Source organism: Chiloscyllium punctatum, chromosome 2 (assembly GCF_047496795.1).
Source record: "Chiloscyllium punctatum isolate Juve2018m chromosome 2, sChiPun1.3, whole genome shotgun sequence".
Taxonomy (NCBI): Eukaryota; Metazoa; Chordata; class Chondrichthyes; order Orectolobiformes; family Hemiscylliidae; genus Chiloscyllium; species Chiloscyllium punctatum.
Genome location: NC_092740.1, coordinates 13,228,838 through 13,244,022, shown reverse-complemented (window position 1 = coordinate 13,244,022; position 15,185 = coordinate 13,228,838). Strand labels below are relative to the sequence as shown.

At 46.0% G+C, this 15,185-nt stretch overlaps 1 protein-coding gene across 1 annotated transcript in view; it reads right to left on the bottom strand.

Annotated features, from left to right (window-relative positions):
• Nucleotides 1-15,185, bottom strand: part of nat8l (N-acetyltransferase 8-like) — a 103,903-nt gene that overhangs the window by 76,225 nt on the left and 12,493 nt on the right. Inside the window, exon 2 of the mRNA XM_072593712.1 lies at nt 13,280-13,444. Within this exon, the coding sequence (XP_072449813.1) occupies nt 13,280-13,444 (165 nt within the window). The remainder of the gene's footprint in view (nt 1-13,279; nt 13,445-15,185) is intronic.

The window sequence follows — 15,185 nt, the reverse complement described above, 5'->3', positions numbered from 1 at the left end:
GTGCACATCTTTGGACGGTGGGGGGAATCTGGAGCACCCAAAGAAAGCCCACACAGACACAGGGAGAAGGTGCAAACTCACACAGACAGTCACCCGAGGCTGCAATCGAACCTGGGTCCTTGGAGCTGGGAGGCAGCAGTGCCAACCACTGAACCACCGTGCTGCCCTCTTTGAATTACAGAAGCATCCCTCTACTCTTTGCTTCCTGCCAATGAGCCAATTTTGGATCCAACAGTCACTGGAACGTCTGTGAAAGGTGTTGTACAGGAATTCTTTATTAAAGAGAATAATCCAATGCTCTTGCATTTTAATGAAAGATACATTTAAGGAAATAATGAGAGGATGCCTATTTAATGGATTGCAGCATGATATTTGATGAGGAATTATATACTGTTATCTATGTGATACATTACTGCATATTATTTCTTGTATATCCTTAGAGACAGTGGAATGATTTCAGTTGGATTGTGTGAGTACAGTCAAATCTTCTTGTGACATACAGACATTGCTGTGCTTATTAATTTACTGTTGCAGCTTTAAATTATTCATTAGCCGATAGAATGTCCTCTCGATTATCACAGGCTTAATTAACTTGAATGGGATGAAGTGAGATTCAATTCGATTCTTTATGAATCTAGGACAAGGAAATGTCATCAGGCCTGTGGAGATTGATTGTCACGACTCATCAACAACTGCATGATTTGTGATATCACACATCAAGCAGGACTGAGGAAGGTGAACGTGGTGTACACCAGGCTTTCTTCATCGAGAATCGCTGATGTTTCTACACGTGGAGTTCCATCAGGTGCACAGCACTGACACAACCCATTTGCCTCCCACAATTCTCCTGCCACCTGTCTTTCAATAAGCTGTACCTTTACTTAACCATCTTCCAATTAAGCTGTGGAGGTGCATGTGTTGGACTGGGCTGGACAAAGTCAGGAGTCACACACCACCAGGTTATAGTCCAACAGGTTTATTTGAAATCACAAGCTTTCAGAGTGCTGCTCCTTCATCAGGTGACTTCACATAAACATATTGGACTATAACCTGGTGTCATGTGACTTCTGACATCTCCCAGCTAAGTATACCTAATGCTACTCAAATAAAAGGGTTTATTTGGTGCAGTAGTAATGTCCCTATCTCTGGTGCAAGGAGGCCTGGGTACCAGGGAGGTGATAGCCTGGTAGTTTTGTCATTTGGACTCACAATTCAGAAAACCAGGTTCACATCTTCACATGGACCCAGACTGGTGGAATTTGAATCCATTGACAATCTCAAATCTAGAGTCTAATGGTGATCATTGTCAGGAAATACCAAATAAAAACCAAAAGAACTGCAGATGCTGTAAATCAGAAACAAAAACATAAATTGCTGGAAAAGCTCAGCAGGTCTAGCAGCAGCTGCGGAGAGAAATCAGAGTTAACATTTCTGAGGAAGGGTCACTGGAACTGAAACGTTAACTCTGATTTCTTCTTCACAGGTGCTGCCAGACCTGCTGAGCTTTTCCAGCAACCTTTGTTCTTGTGCCGGAAGACTGGAGGTTGGCAAATGTGGTGCCACTATTTAAGAAGGGCGGTAAAGACAAGCCAGGGAATGATAGACTGGTGAGCCTGACCTCGGTGGTGGGCAAGTTGTTGGAGGGAATCCTGTGGGACAGGATGTACATGTATTTGGAAAGGCAAGGACTGATTAGGGATAGTCAACATGGCTTTGTGTGTGGGAAATCATGTCTCGCAAACTTGATTGAGTTTTTTCAAGTAAGGCGTTCGACAAGGTTCCCCAAGGGAGACTGATTAGCAAGGTTAGATCTCATGGAATACAGGGAGAAGTAGCCATTTGGATACAGAACCGGCTCAAAGGTAGAAGACAGAGGGTGATAGTGGAGAGTTGTATTTCAGACTGGAGGCCTGTGACCAGTGGAGTGCCACACGGACTTTTTGTCATTTACATAAATGACAAGCCTCTAAGCTACAAGATTCAATTCCCCTGGCTTGGCTCCGGAGGCGTGTACATAAGAACTAGGAGCAGGAGTGGGTTACCTGACCCTTTGAGCCCACTCCGCCATTCAATAAGATCATGGCTGTTCCTAAAATGGCCTCAGCTCCACTTACCCACCCTCTCACTGCATCCCTTAACTCCTTTACTGTTCAGAAAAAATCTATCTTTAGCTTTAAAAACGTTTACTGAAGTAGCATCAACTACTTCACTGGACAGGGAATTCCATAAATTAACAACCCTCAGGGTGAAGAAGTTCCTCCTCAATTCAGTCCTGAATCTGTTCCCCCTTATATTATGGCTCTGCCCTCTTGTCCTAGCTTCACCCGCCAGTGGAAACATCCTCTCTACTTTATCCTACCCATTCCCTTCATAGTTTTATATGTTTCTATAAGATCCCCCCCCTCATTATTCTAAATTCCGATGAATATAATCCCAGTCTACTCAGTCTCTCCTCATAAGCCAACCCCCTCAACTCCAGAATCAACTCAGTGAACCTCCTCTGAACCCCCTCCAGTGCCAGTACATCTTTTCTCAAGTAAGGAGACCAAAACTGCACACAGTACTCCAGGTGTGGCCTCACCAGCTCCCTGTGCAGCTGCAACATAATCCCCTGCTTTTAAACTCAACCCCTTTAGCAATGAAGGACAAAGTTCCATTAGCCTTCTTAATTACCTGTTGTACTTGCAGACCAACTTTCTGTGTTTCATGTACAAGGACACCCAGGTCCCTCTGCACAGCAGCATGCTGCAACTTTTTACCAATCAAATAATAGTCCTTTTTACTGTTACTCCTACCAAAATGGATGACTTCACATTTATTAACATTGTACTCCATCTGCCAGACCTTTGCCCCACTCACTTAAAGTATCTATGTTCCTCTGCAAAGCTTCACAGTCCTCTGCACAATTTGCACTGCAATTCATAGAATATAGAACATTACAGCGCAGTACAGGCCCTTTGGCCCTCGATGTTGCACCAACCTCTGAAATCAATCTGAAGCCCATCTAACCTACACTATTCCATTCTTGTCCCTGTGTCTATCCAATGACCATTTAAATGCCCTTAAAGTTGGCGAACCTACTACTGTTGCAGGCAGTGCGTTCCATGCCCCTACTACTCTCTGAGTAAAGAAACTACCTCTGACATCTGTCCTATATCTATCACCCCTCAATCTGAAGCTATGTCCCCTCGTGCTCGCCATCACCATTCTTGGAAAAAGGCTCTCCCTGCCCACCCTATCTAACCCTCTGATTATCTTGTATGTCTCAATTAAATCTCCTCTCAACCTACGTCTCTCTAACGAAAACAGCCTCAAGTTCCTCAGCCTTTCCTCGTAAGACCTTCCCTCCATACCAGGTAACATCCTAGTAAATCTCCTCTGAACCCTTTCCAAAGCTTCCACATCCTTCTTACAACGCGGTGATCAGAACTGTACACAATACTCCAAGTGTGGATCCACCAGAGTTTTGTACAGCTGCAGCATGATCTCATGGTTCTGAAACTTAATCCCTCTACCAATAAAAGCTAACACACCATACGCCTTCTTAACAACCCTATCAACCTGGGTGGCAACTTTCAAGGATCTATGTACATGGACACCAAGATCTCTCTGCTCATGTACATTACCGAGAATCTTACCATTAGCCCAGTACTTTGCATTCCTGTTTCTCCTTCCAAAGTGAATCACCTCACACTTTTCCACATTAAATTCCATTAGCCACCTCTCAGCCCAGCTCTGCAGCTTATCTATGTCCCTCTGTAACCTACAGCCTCCTTCGTCACTATCCACAACTCTACCGACCTTAGTGTCAGCTGGAAGTTTACTAATCCATCCTTCTGTGCCCTCATCCAGGTCATTTATAATAATGACAAACAACAATGGACCCAAAACAGATCCTTTCTGTACCCCACTAGTAACTGAACTCCAGGATGAATGTTTTCCATAAACCAGTACCGCCTGTCTTCTTTCAGCTAGCCAATTTCTGATCCAAACCGGTTAAACCTCAATCCTGTGCCTCCGTATTTTTTGCCTAGCGTGGGGAACCTTATCAACCTGAAATCCATATACACCACATCAACTGCTTTACCCTCATTCACCTGTTTGGTCACCTTCTCAAAGAAATCAATGAGGTTTGCGAGGTACGACCTACCCTTCACAAAACTATGTTGACTATCTCTAATCAACTTATTCATCTCTGGATGATTATAAATCCTATCTTTTATAACCTTTTCCAACACATTACCCACAGTGGAATTCATTGCCGCAGAGTGTAGTGGAGGCCGGGACGCTAAATGTCTTCAAGGCAGAGATTGATAGATTCTTGTTGTCTTGGGGAATTAAGGGCTATGGGGAGAATGCAGGTAAGTGGAGTTGAAGTGCCCAGCAGCCATGATTGAATGGTGGAGTGGACTCGATGGGCCAAATGGCCTTACTTCCACTCCTATGTCTTATGGTCTTATGGTCTTAACTGAAATAAGACTCACTGGTCTATAATTACCAGAATTGTTTCTACTCCCCTTCTTGAACAAGGGAACAACATTTGCTATCTCCAGTCTTCTGGCACTATTCCAGTCGACAAGGATGATATAAAGATCAATGCCACAGGCTCGGCAATCTTCCCCCTGGCTTCCCAGAAAATCCTAGGGTAAATCCCATCCCGCCCAGAGGACTTATCCATTTTTACATTTTTCAGAATTGCTAACACCTCCTTCTTATGCACTCAATTCCATCTAGTCTAGTAGCCTGTATCTCAGTATTCTCCTTGACCACATTGTCTTTTTCTTGTGTGAATACTGATGAAAAGTATTCATTTAGCAACTCCCCTATCTCCTCTGACTCCACGCACAATTTCCCACTACTATGCTTGATTAGCCCTAATCTTACTCTAGTCATTCTTTTATTCCTGATATACCTGTAGAAAGCCTTAGGGTTTTCCTTGATCTGCCAACAACTTCTCATGTCCTCTCCTGGCTCTTCTCAGCTCTCTCTTTAGGTCTTTCCTGGCTAACTTGTAACTCTGAAGCACCCTAACTGAGCCATCACATCTCATCCTAATATAAGCCTTTATCTTTCTCTTGACAAGATGTTCAACTTTCTTAGTAAACCACTGCTCCCACACTCGACAACTTCCTCCCTGCCTGACTGGTACATATTTATCAAGGACCCGCAGTAGCTGGTCCTTGAAGAAGCTCCACATTTCAACTGTGCCGATCCCCTGCAGTTTCCTTCCCCATCCTATACACCCTAAATCTTGCCTAATCACATCATAATTGCCTTTACCCCAGCTGTAACCTTTGCCTTGTGATATGTACATATCCCTCTCCATCACTTAAGTAAACAAAACCGAATTGTGGTCACTATCACCAAAGTGCTCACCTACCACCAAATTGAACACCTGGTCAGGTTACTTTCCCAATACCAAATCTGACATAGCCGTGTCCCTTGTTGGCCGTCTGTGTACTGTGTCAGGAAACCCTCCCGCCCACATTGGACAACAACTGACCCATCTAAAGTACTTGAACTATAGTATTCCTAGTCAATATTTGGAAAGTTAAAGTCCCCCATAACAACTACCCTGTCACTCTCGCTCCTGTCAAGGATCACCTTTGCTATCCTATCCTCTACATCTCTGGAACTATTTGGAGGCCTCTAGAAAACTCCCAACAGTGTAATCTCTCCTCTCCTGTTTCTAATCTCAGCCCATACTACCTCAGTAGATAAGTCCTCAAATGTCCTTTCTGCAACTGTAGTACCGTCCTTGACTAACAGTGCCACACTACCCCCTCTTTTACCATTTTCTCTATTCTCACTGAAACAGCTAAATCCCAGAACTTGCAACAACCGTTCCTTTCCCTGCTCTATCCATGTCTCTGAAAAGCCACAACGTCGAAATCCCAGGTGTCACAGTTTGCGGGTGACACTCATCTTAGTGTCATCTGCAAACTTACCTACATGTGGTCCCCAACTCCAAATCGTCTACGTAAATTGTGAATAATTGTGGTGCCCAACACTGATCCCTGAGGCATGCCACTGGTCGCTGATTGCCAGCCAGAATAGCACTCACTTATCCCCACTCTTTGCTTCCTGATAGTCAACCAATCCTCTATCCAAACTAATACCTTACCCATAATGCCATGCATCTTTATCTTATGCAGCAGCCATTTGTGCAGCACCTTGTCAAAAGCCTTTTAGAAATCTAGGTATACCACATCTACCGCATCCTCATTGTCCACCTTGCTTGTATTGTCTTCATAGAATTCCAAAAGGTTTGTTAAGCCATGACCTGCCCTTCATGAACTCTTGCTGCGTCTACATAATATCATATCTGAAGAGGTTGAGTAGAAATATCTATGATACTCAACTATTGTGATACTTGCCAAATGGCAGCAAGATTCTAGTCTATTTCTGAGTGAAATGGTTTTCCCTAAATTCTTTATTGATGATGATTATGGTCTCCTTCATAAACAGTAGCATCTCCTATGCATATGCCCTTGATAATAAAGGTACTTATTTAGTCATAAATCATAGCAAACAGCCCCAACCTGTTTTATTTTTCTCCTGGTAAATACAGTCCTGGTATCACCTTGTGAATCATTATCACACCCCACTTGTCTGAACAAGTGCAGCTCCAACAACATTGAAGAAATTCAACACTATCCAGGACAAAGCAGCCCACGTAATTGGCACCACATCCACAAACATCCACTCCCTCCACCACCGGTGCTCCAGTAGCAGCAGTGTGTACTATCTACAAGAGGCACTGGAGAAATTCACCAAGGGTCCTTAGACAGCACATTCCAAACCCACGACCACTTCCACCTGGAAGGACAAGGGCAGCAGATACATGGGAACACCACCAACTGCAGGTTCCCCTCCAAGTCAGTCACCATCCAGAGTTGGAAACATATTGCCGTTCCTTCAGTGTCTCTGGGTCAAGGTCCTTAATTCCTTCCCCAAGGGCATTGTGGGTCTGCATACAGCACATGGACTGCAGCTGTTTGAGAAGGCAATTCCCCAACACCTTCTCAAGGGCAACTAGGGACGGGCAATAAATGGTCAAGCAAGCAAAAATCATACCCTCCAAATGAATAAAAATGTATTTCCCATCGTGCAAGAATCGAGAACAAGAGGCAACAATTTCTGAATGAAGAATTGGGACAGAAGTTTCCTCTTAGTGTTGAAATCTTCAGGATACTCTTCTATGAGGAGTTGGGTCATTGAATATAATCAAAGGTGAGTTAGGAAGGTTTTTGAACTACATGTGATTCAAAGGTTAGGGGGCACGAAGAAACAGACCAGCCGTCATTGTACTGAATGTGAAAGCAGGATGGAAGGGCCGAAGGGCCAACACCTGCTCCAATTGCTTGTGTTCTTATAGAATGAAAGAATGGCGATAGTATTGAAGGTGGTATCTTGGCCTTGCCAGCTGTATCCAAAAGCAATTCACATAACCCACCACAAATTGGCTTTTCCCTCAAAACCCAACAATTTCTCTTCCTACTCAGATAATTTGCTAGCTTCTTTATGAAAGCCTCAGTTGAATCTCCCTCTATCACGCTCTCAGTCAGAGCATTCCAGACCATCCCTAACTACTTGCTGCCAGAGAGAGAAAAAAAACATTTTTCCTCAACTCAGCTTTAAATCAATGTCTTGACCATTCCCACCAATGGGAATAGTTTCTCCCTGCCTGTTTGGTCCTGACTTCTCCCTACTTGGTAAACCTCAATTAAAGTTCCTCCTAATCTTCTCCTCCCCAAGGGGGTTCTCCAATCTATCCTCACAACTGAAGTTCCTCATTCCTGCAATAATTGCCACTCCCCCTGCAATGTCTTCATATCAATCCCAGTGCCTCCAGTTGAGGGTGGATCGATGTTTTATTTTAGCAGTTTTGTCTAATTCATTGCTTGTGTTTTCTATGCTCCTTTTTTAAAGCCCAGAATCCCATATGAGGCCAGGCAGCATCTCAGGAGCAGGAGAATCGACGTTTCGGGCATAAGCCCTTCTTCAGGAATGTGGCTGAAGAGCTTTAGGGCAGAAGAGATGACCGGGGGTGGGGGGGGGGGGGGGGGGTGCAGTGAGAGAGGGACTCACTGAGATCCTTGTAGTGGGAGGAGGAGAACTTCTTCAAGGTAGGCAACCTTGGAAGAGGCTTCGCAGTAAGGTTAAAATCAACTCGGAGAAAGTGAGGACTACAGATGCTGGAGACCAGAGTTGAAAATTTTATTTTTTTTTAGCAGGAGAATCGACATTTTGGGCATAAGCCCTTGTTCAGGAAATGTCGATTCTCCTGCTCCTCGGATGCTGCCTGGCCTGCTGTGTTTTTCCAGCACCACATTTTTCAACTCTAGTCTCCAGCATCTGCAGTCCTCACTTTCTCCCAGAATCCCATGTGAATTCCCAATTTCCCAAACTGTCCTGCCACCTGCAATGATTCATGCGCATGATCCCCCCCGTCTCTCCTCTGGAATTATCCCTTTTAATTTTACCTTCCTCTCCGCATTCTTTCCACCCAAAATGAATCACTTCTCCCTTATCTGCATTAAACTTCACCTGTGATCTGTCTGCCTCTCTCTGAGCTTTTGAGGTTTACCACAATATTCCTCACCGTTCACAGGTTTGTATCATCAGAACATTCAGAAATGAAATGTTGTGAGCCCCCACCCATCCCCCCACCCAGTGTTCCTCATGAATGTACATATATCAGGAAGGCATGGCCTGAACTCACAACCCGAAGGAAACCCATTATATATTCACTCCTGGCTGGAGAACATCCATTTTTAAGCTCTTACATGTGCTCTAACCACAGGTTTACAGAATTTTAACATAACTTAGATTTATCTTTCACTGTCATCTTTCATCTCCCTTGGCATCTGCAAGAGAGCAACAGCAAATACAAGGGGGCGATATTGAACCAATGTTATAGAAACACCCAGCGAGAGATAGACTATTAGACTATGCTCATTCATGGCGAAAGTGGGTACTGCAGATGGTGGAGATTAGAGTCAAGAGTGTGGTGCTGCAAAGGCACAGCAGATCAGACAGCATCCGAGGAGCAGGAAAATTGACGTTTCAACATTCCTGGCCTGAAACATCGATTTTCCTGCGCCTCAGATGCTGTCTGACGTACTGTGCTTTTCCAGCACCACACTCTTGACTCTATGCTCATTAATGGCCAAAGCTTAAGCTCCCTTAGGTCCCTCTGATGCACAACTTTGGACATGAATCTAACATAGAGTCATGGAGTCATCGAGATGTACAGCACGGAAACAGACCCTTCGGTCCAACCTGCCCATGCCGAGCAGATATCCCAACCCAATCTAGTCCCACCTGCCAGCACCCGGCCTATATCCCTCCAAACCCTTCCTATTCATATACCCATCCAAATGCCTCTTACTGGAGTGCACAACAAGCTGCCAAAAAAAGCTGAGAAGTTAACTCTTTTGTGTGTGTGTGTGTGTGTGTGTGTGTATGTGTGTGTGTGGGTGTGTGCGTGTGTTTGTGCATTTGTGTTTGTGTCTGTGGGTGTGTGAGAGTGTGTGTATGTGTCTGTGTGTGTAGGTGTGTGAATGAGTGGGGTGTGTGTGTGGGTGTGTGTGAGTGGGTGTGTGAGTGGGTGTGTGAGTGGGTGTGCGTGTGTGTGTATACATGGGTGTATGTGAATGGGTATGTGGGTGTTAGTGGGTGGTGCCTGTATGTGAGTGTGTGCCTGTGTGTGTGTGTGTCTATGGTGTATGTGTGGGTGTTAGTGTGGGTGTGTCTGTGTGTGTATGTGAGTGGGTGGGTGTGGGCGTGTGGTTGTGAGTGGGTGGGTGTATGTGTGCCTGTGGCTTTGGGGGTGAGTGTGAGGGTGTGGGTGGGTGTGTGTGTGGGTGTGGGGTGTGTGTGTGTGTGTGGGTGTGTGTGTTTGTGTATGGGTGTGTGTGAGGGCAGGGGTGTGTGTTGGGTGTGAGTGTGTGTCTGTGTGTGGGGGTGTGTGATTGTGGGTGTGTGTGTGTGTATGGGCGGGTGTGTGTGTATGTGTGTGTGTGGATGTGAGTGGGTGGGTGAGTGTGTGTGTGGGCGTGTGTAGAGGTGTGTGTGGATGTGAGTGGGTGGGTGTGTGTGTGTGTGGGCGTGTGTAGAGGTGTGTGTGGATGTGAGTGGGTGGGTGTGTGTGTGCGTGGGAGTGTGTAGAGGTGTGTGTGGATATGAGTGGGTGGGTGTGTGTGTATGTGAGTGGGTGGGAGTGTGTGTGGGTGTGTGTGTATATGTGAGTGGGTGGATGTGTCTGTGGGTGTGTGTGGGTGTCTGTCTATATGTGAGGGGGTGGGTATATGTGTGGGTGTGTTAGAGGTGTGTGTGTATGTGAGTGAGTGGGGGTGTGTGTGCGTGGGAGTGTGTAGAGGTGTGTGTGTGCCGGTGTGTGTGTGTATATATGTGAGTGGGTGTGTGTGTGGGTGTGTGTGTGGGTGTGTGTGTATATGTGGGTGTGTGCATGTGTGGGTGTGGGCGTGTGTGGGCGTGTGTGTGTGGGTGTGTGTGTGGGTGTGTTTGTGTGTGGGTGTGTGTAGAGGTGTATGTGTGCATGTGAGTGTGTGTCTGTGTGTGTATGTGAGTGGGTGTGTGTGTGCATGTATGTGGGTGTGTGTGTGTATGTGTGCATGTGTGTGTGGTATGTGTGTGTGTGGGTGTGTGTGTGTGTATGTGAGTGAATGGGTGTGGGTGTGTGTATGTGAGTGTGGGTGTGGGTGCATGTGCGTGTATGTGTGTGTGGGTGTGGGTGTGTGTGTGGGTGTGTGTGTGTGGGTATGTGTATGTGAGTGTGGGTGTGTGTGGGGGGGGGTTGGGTGTGTGGGTGTGTGTATGTGTGTGTGTGGGGGGGGTTGGGTGTGTGGGTGTGTGTATGTGTGTGTGTGGGGGGGGGTTGGGTGTGTGGGTGTGTATATGTGAGTGGGTGTGTGTATGTGTGTGTGTGTGTATATGAGTGGGTGTGTGTATGTGTGTGTATATGAGTGGGTGTGTGTGTGTGTGTGTATATGAGTGTGTGTGTGTGTGTGTGTGTATGTGTGTGTGTGTGTGTGTGTGTGTGTGTGTGTGTGTGTGTATATGAGTGGGTGTGTGTGGGGGGGAGGGGGGAATGTGTGTGTGGGTGTGTGTACGCTTACCCACTCTTTTTAAAGCATTTTTTTCTGTCAATGTTTCCAATAGGAAGACACACCATTTCACATCAATCCATAAATTAGTAACAAAGAGAGACTGCAAGAGTGGGACTAGAAATAGGATGGAAGACCACAGGAAATATGAATGTTGATATGATAGACATTATATTTAGGGCCCAATCAATTGAAAATCACAAAAACACAAAATTCCTACTTTGCTACAATAAAACAAAGAACTGTGGATGCCAAATATCAGAAACGAGAATCTCGGCAGGTCTAGCAGCATCTGTGGAGAGAGAAACAGAGTTAATGTTTTGAGTCCAGTGACCCTTCTTCGGAACTGGAGAAGTTCTGAAGGAGGGTCACTGGATCTGAAACGTTAACTCCTTTTCTCTCTTCACTGATGCTGCTAGACCTGCCGAGATTCTCCAGCAACTTCTATTTTTGTTTACGTAAAATGGTGGGGTAATACATTTTCCAGACACAGAATTAACCACAGAGATGTTGCAAGTACACTCACAGTTCAATACAATATTAAACTAAAATGCACAAACACAAAAATCACTATTTCCTGTTGTATCCAAAATTCTTCTTGTGCAACAAATGACAACATTCTTATACGAGAAACATTTTAGGCAGCTCAGTATTAAGAATCCTTTGATTCTTCTGAAAAATCAAGTCTATTTGTTTCCTAACAAGATGAAGTTACACTCATTGAATTGTTAATATAGATAAGTGAAGTTAGCAAACCTGTTGTTACTATGCTGGCAGGATAGGATAGGATTCAAGATTAGAGTGGTGCTGGAAAAGTACAGCAGGTCAGGCAGCATCCAAGGAGCAGGAAAATCGACGTTTCAGGCAAAATCAGGCTACTGTGCTTTTCCAGCACCACACTCTCAACTCTAATCTCCAGCATCTGCAGTCCTCACTTTTGCCCAGGATAGGATAGGATGTCCAATTGCTCCCCCCCACCCCGCCATCAATAGTCCTGGCACTGTCAGCAGGGACAGCACCAGTACTGAGGTTTGATCTGCTCAACAGGGCTAAACTGTTTACTGTTTAAATATAATGATGGCTTGAAATGTAGAACTCAGCTGTAGCCGTCACCCGTCCTATTCCACCCACCACCCACTCCCCCCAGCCTTTTATTTTTCTTCCTCTGCAATTAAGCTTAGAATACGGAGAGGCCTGGCTAGAGTGGACATGGAGAAGATGTTTCCACCAGTAGGAGAGACTAGGACCCGAGGGCACAGTCTCAGAGCGAAGGGACGACCCTTTCCAACGGAGATGAGGGGGACTTTCTTCAGCCAGAGGATGGTGAATCTGTGGAACTCGTTGCCACAGAGGGGCTGTGGGGGCCAAGTCACTGAGTGTATTTAAGACAAAGATAGATAGGTCTTTGATTGGTATGGGGATGAAGGGTTACAGGGAAAGGGCAGGAGAATGGGATTGAGAAACATGTCAGCCATGATTGAATGGTGGAACAGACTCAATGGGCCAAATGGCCTAATTCTTCCCCTATATCTTACGGTTTTATGATATATCATTCCCTACTTCCAGAATGCATGTAGCTGAGATTAATCCCTCCCTCCTGTTCACCCGTCACTTATAATTACAAGAAACTGTTCAGGAGGAGGAGTGTGTATGGGGGTTTGTACAGATACATCACCACATGAGGAGACTATTCAGCCCCTTGAACACACACCTCCATCCAATCCAAACCTCACCTCATTCCCTTGACTTTGCTCCAGAGCTCTGAGTACCTCCATCCAGCAATAATTTATTGATCTCAGGTTTGAACGTTTCAGTGGACCTCCCCCAACGCCAACTGTTTGTTGGGGAAAAATATTTTCTTCTGCGTGAAAATTGACAGAAAAACTCGAGCTCTGCTGATTGCGTGGCACAGGGCGTAAAAAAGCCAAGGTGCCCATTTAACCGCGACATAGATTGCAGCAGCTTACCAATATCTGAAGCAAGACTGATCACTAATAATGTTTTTTTCTCCCCACATCATCACTGAAAGCTTCCAGTACAATACACAGTATTTAACTCACACGATTGTAAAATGGCAGAAGAAATAAAACAGAAATATAAATCCACCCACGCTTCCTCCCCTAGGTTTCTGAAGATGCAGAACTCACCTGCAGGTTTCATATAATATTGCTCTATATCTGACATGTCGGTTTGTAGTACACACTCAAGATAGCTGAGGATAACTTTCCTACTGTAGTAATATCTCATGCCCAATAGTAAGGTGGGCACACAGCAGGTCAGCAGCGCGGACTTGGTCAGATAAAAGCACATTACTATGGAGACAAGGGAGAGAAATAAACGATACCTGTCAGAAAAGAGAATGAAGTGTTTATTTCGGAACAACCCCAAAGGACACACACACACACGCACACGCACACACACACACGCACGCACGCACACACACACACACACAGACACACGCAGACACACACATTCACACACACATATATATCAAAATCTATACATATACTGCCCATATTGATGTTTGGAAAGTAATAATTCCTCTATATATTTGTGTTTATACTTACATAACTCGTTGTCTTAACTGCAGGAGATGTTCGCAAGAGTCCCCAAACAGAGTTATGTACTGCGTTTTATTTAAAGCTGTTCTATCATCAAAACTGACCACATCATTTAAGTAACAGTTCAGTCAAATTGTTAATACAGGCACCGTTAAGAGGCACAGCAAACTGTATGGCATCTTCTACCATGATGTTCTTACCTCATTACACACTGTGTCTTCACACTTAATATTATATCAGCACGCTGCTCAGAAACCTGACATTGTTTGAAAAAGAGTCTGCAGTGGGATTAGGAGCAATCTTTGGCTGTACTGCAATTTTTAATGTTAATATTTGTTCATCACACCTCAGCTACCTTCTTCTCTCCACTGAGCCCACCCTCAGCTCAGCCTAACCAGTGGGACTGGACAGTAGACCACAGCACGTGTGCTCAACTCTCCCACCACCAGCACCCACATTGATCACACACACAACCCACCCGCCCGCCCCCACACACACGCACCCACACACACACACCCACACACACACATCTCCACACACACACACACCCATACACACATCCTCACACACACACACCTCCCACATACACACACTCCCCCAACACACACACTCCCACACACACCCACACACACACATCTCCACACACACACCCACACACACACACACACACTCCCCCCACACACACACTCCCACACACCCACCCACCCACACACAAACACACATCCACACCCACACACGCCCCCACACACACACCCCCACACACACCCACACCCACACCTCCCCCACACACTCCACCCACACACACCCACACACACACAGCCCCCCAACACACACACACCCATGCCCCCCACACACACACCCCACACACACCCACACACACCCACACACCCGCACACTCACACAACCTCACACCCACATACATCTACACACACAGACACACCCACACCCACACACCCACCCACACCCACACATCCCCAGACACACCCACACCCACGCACACCCACGTATATCTACACACAGACACCTACACACAGACACACCCACATACATCTACACATACAGACACACCCACACCCACCCACACACACACATCCACACACACACCACACCCACACACCCCTCTGCACACACACACCCCCACCACACACCCACATCCACACACACACACCCACACACACATCCACACACACAGACACACCCACACATCCCCCAGACACACACACATACACACACACCCATACAGACCCTCACACCCATATACCCACACACACAGACACACCCACACAGACACACACACACCCACACACCCACATACATCTACACACACAGACACACCCACACACCCACACCCACACACCCCTCTGTGCACACACCCGCCCACACACACATACATCCACACACACCCCCACACACACACCCCCACACAGACATCCACACACACACACCCACACCCACACACCCCCCAGACACACACACCCACACACACATACAC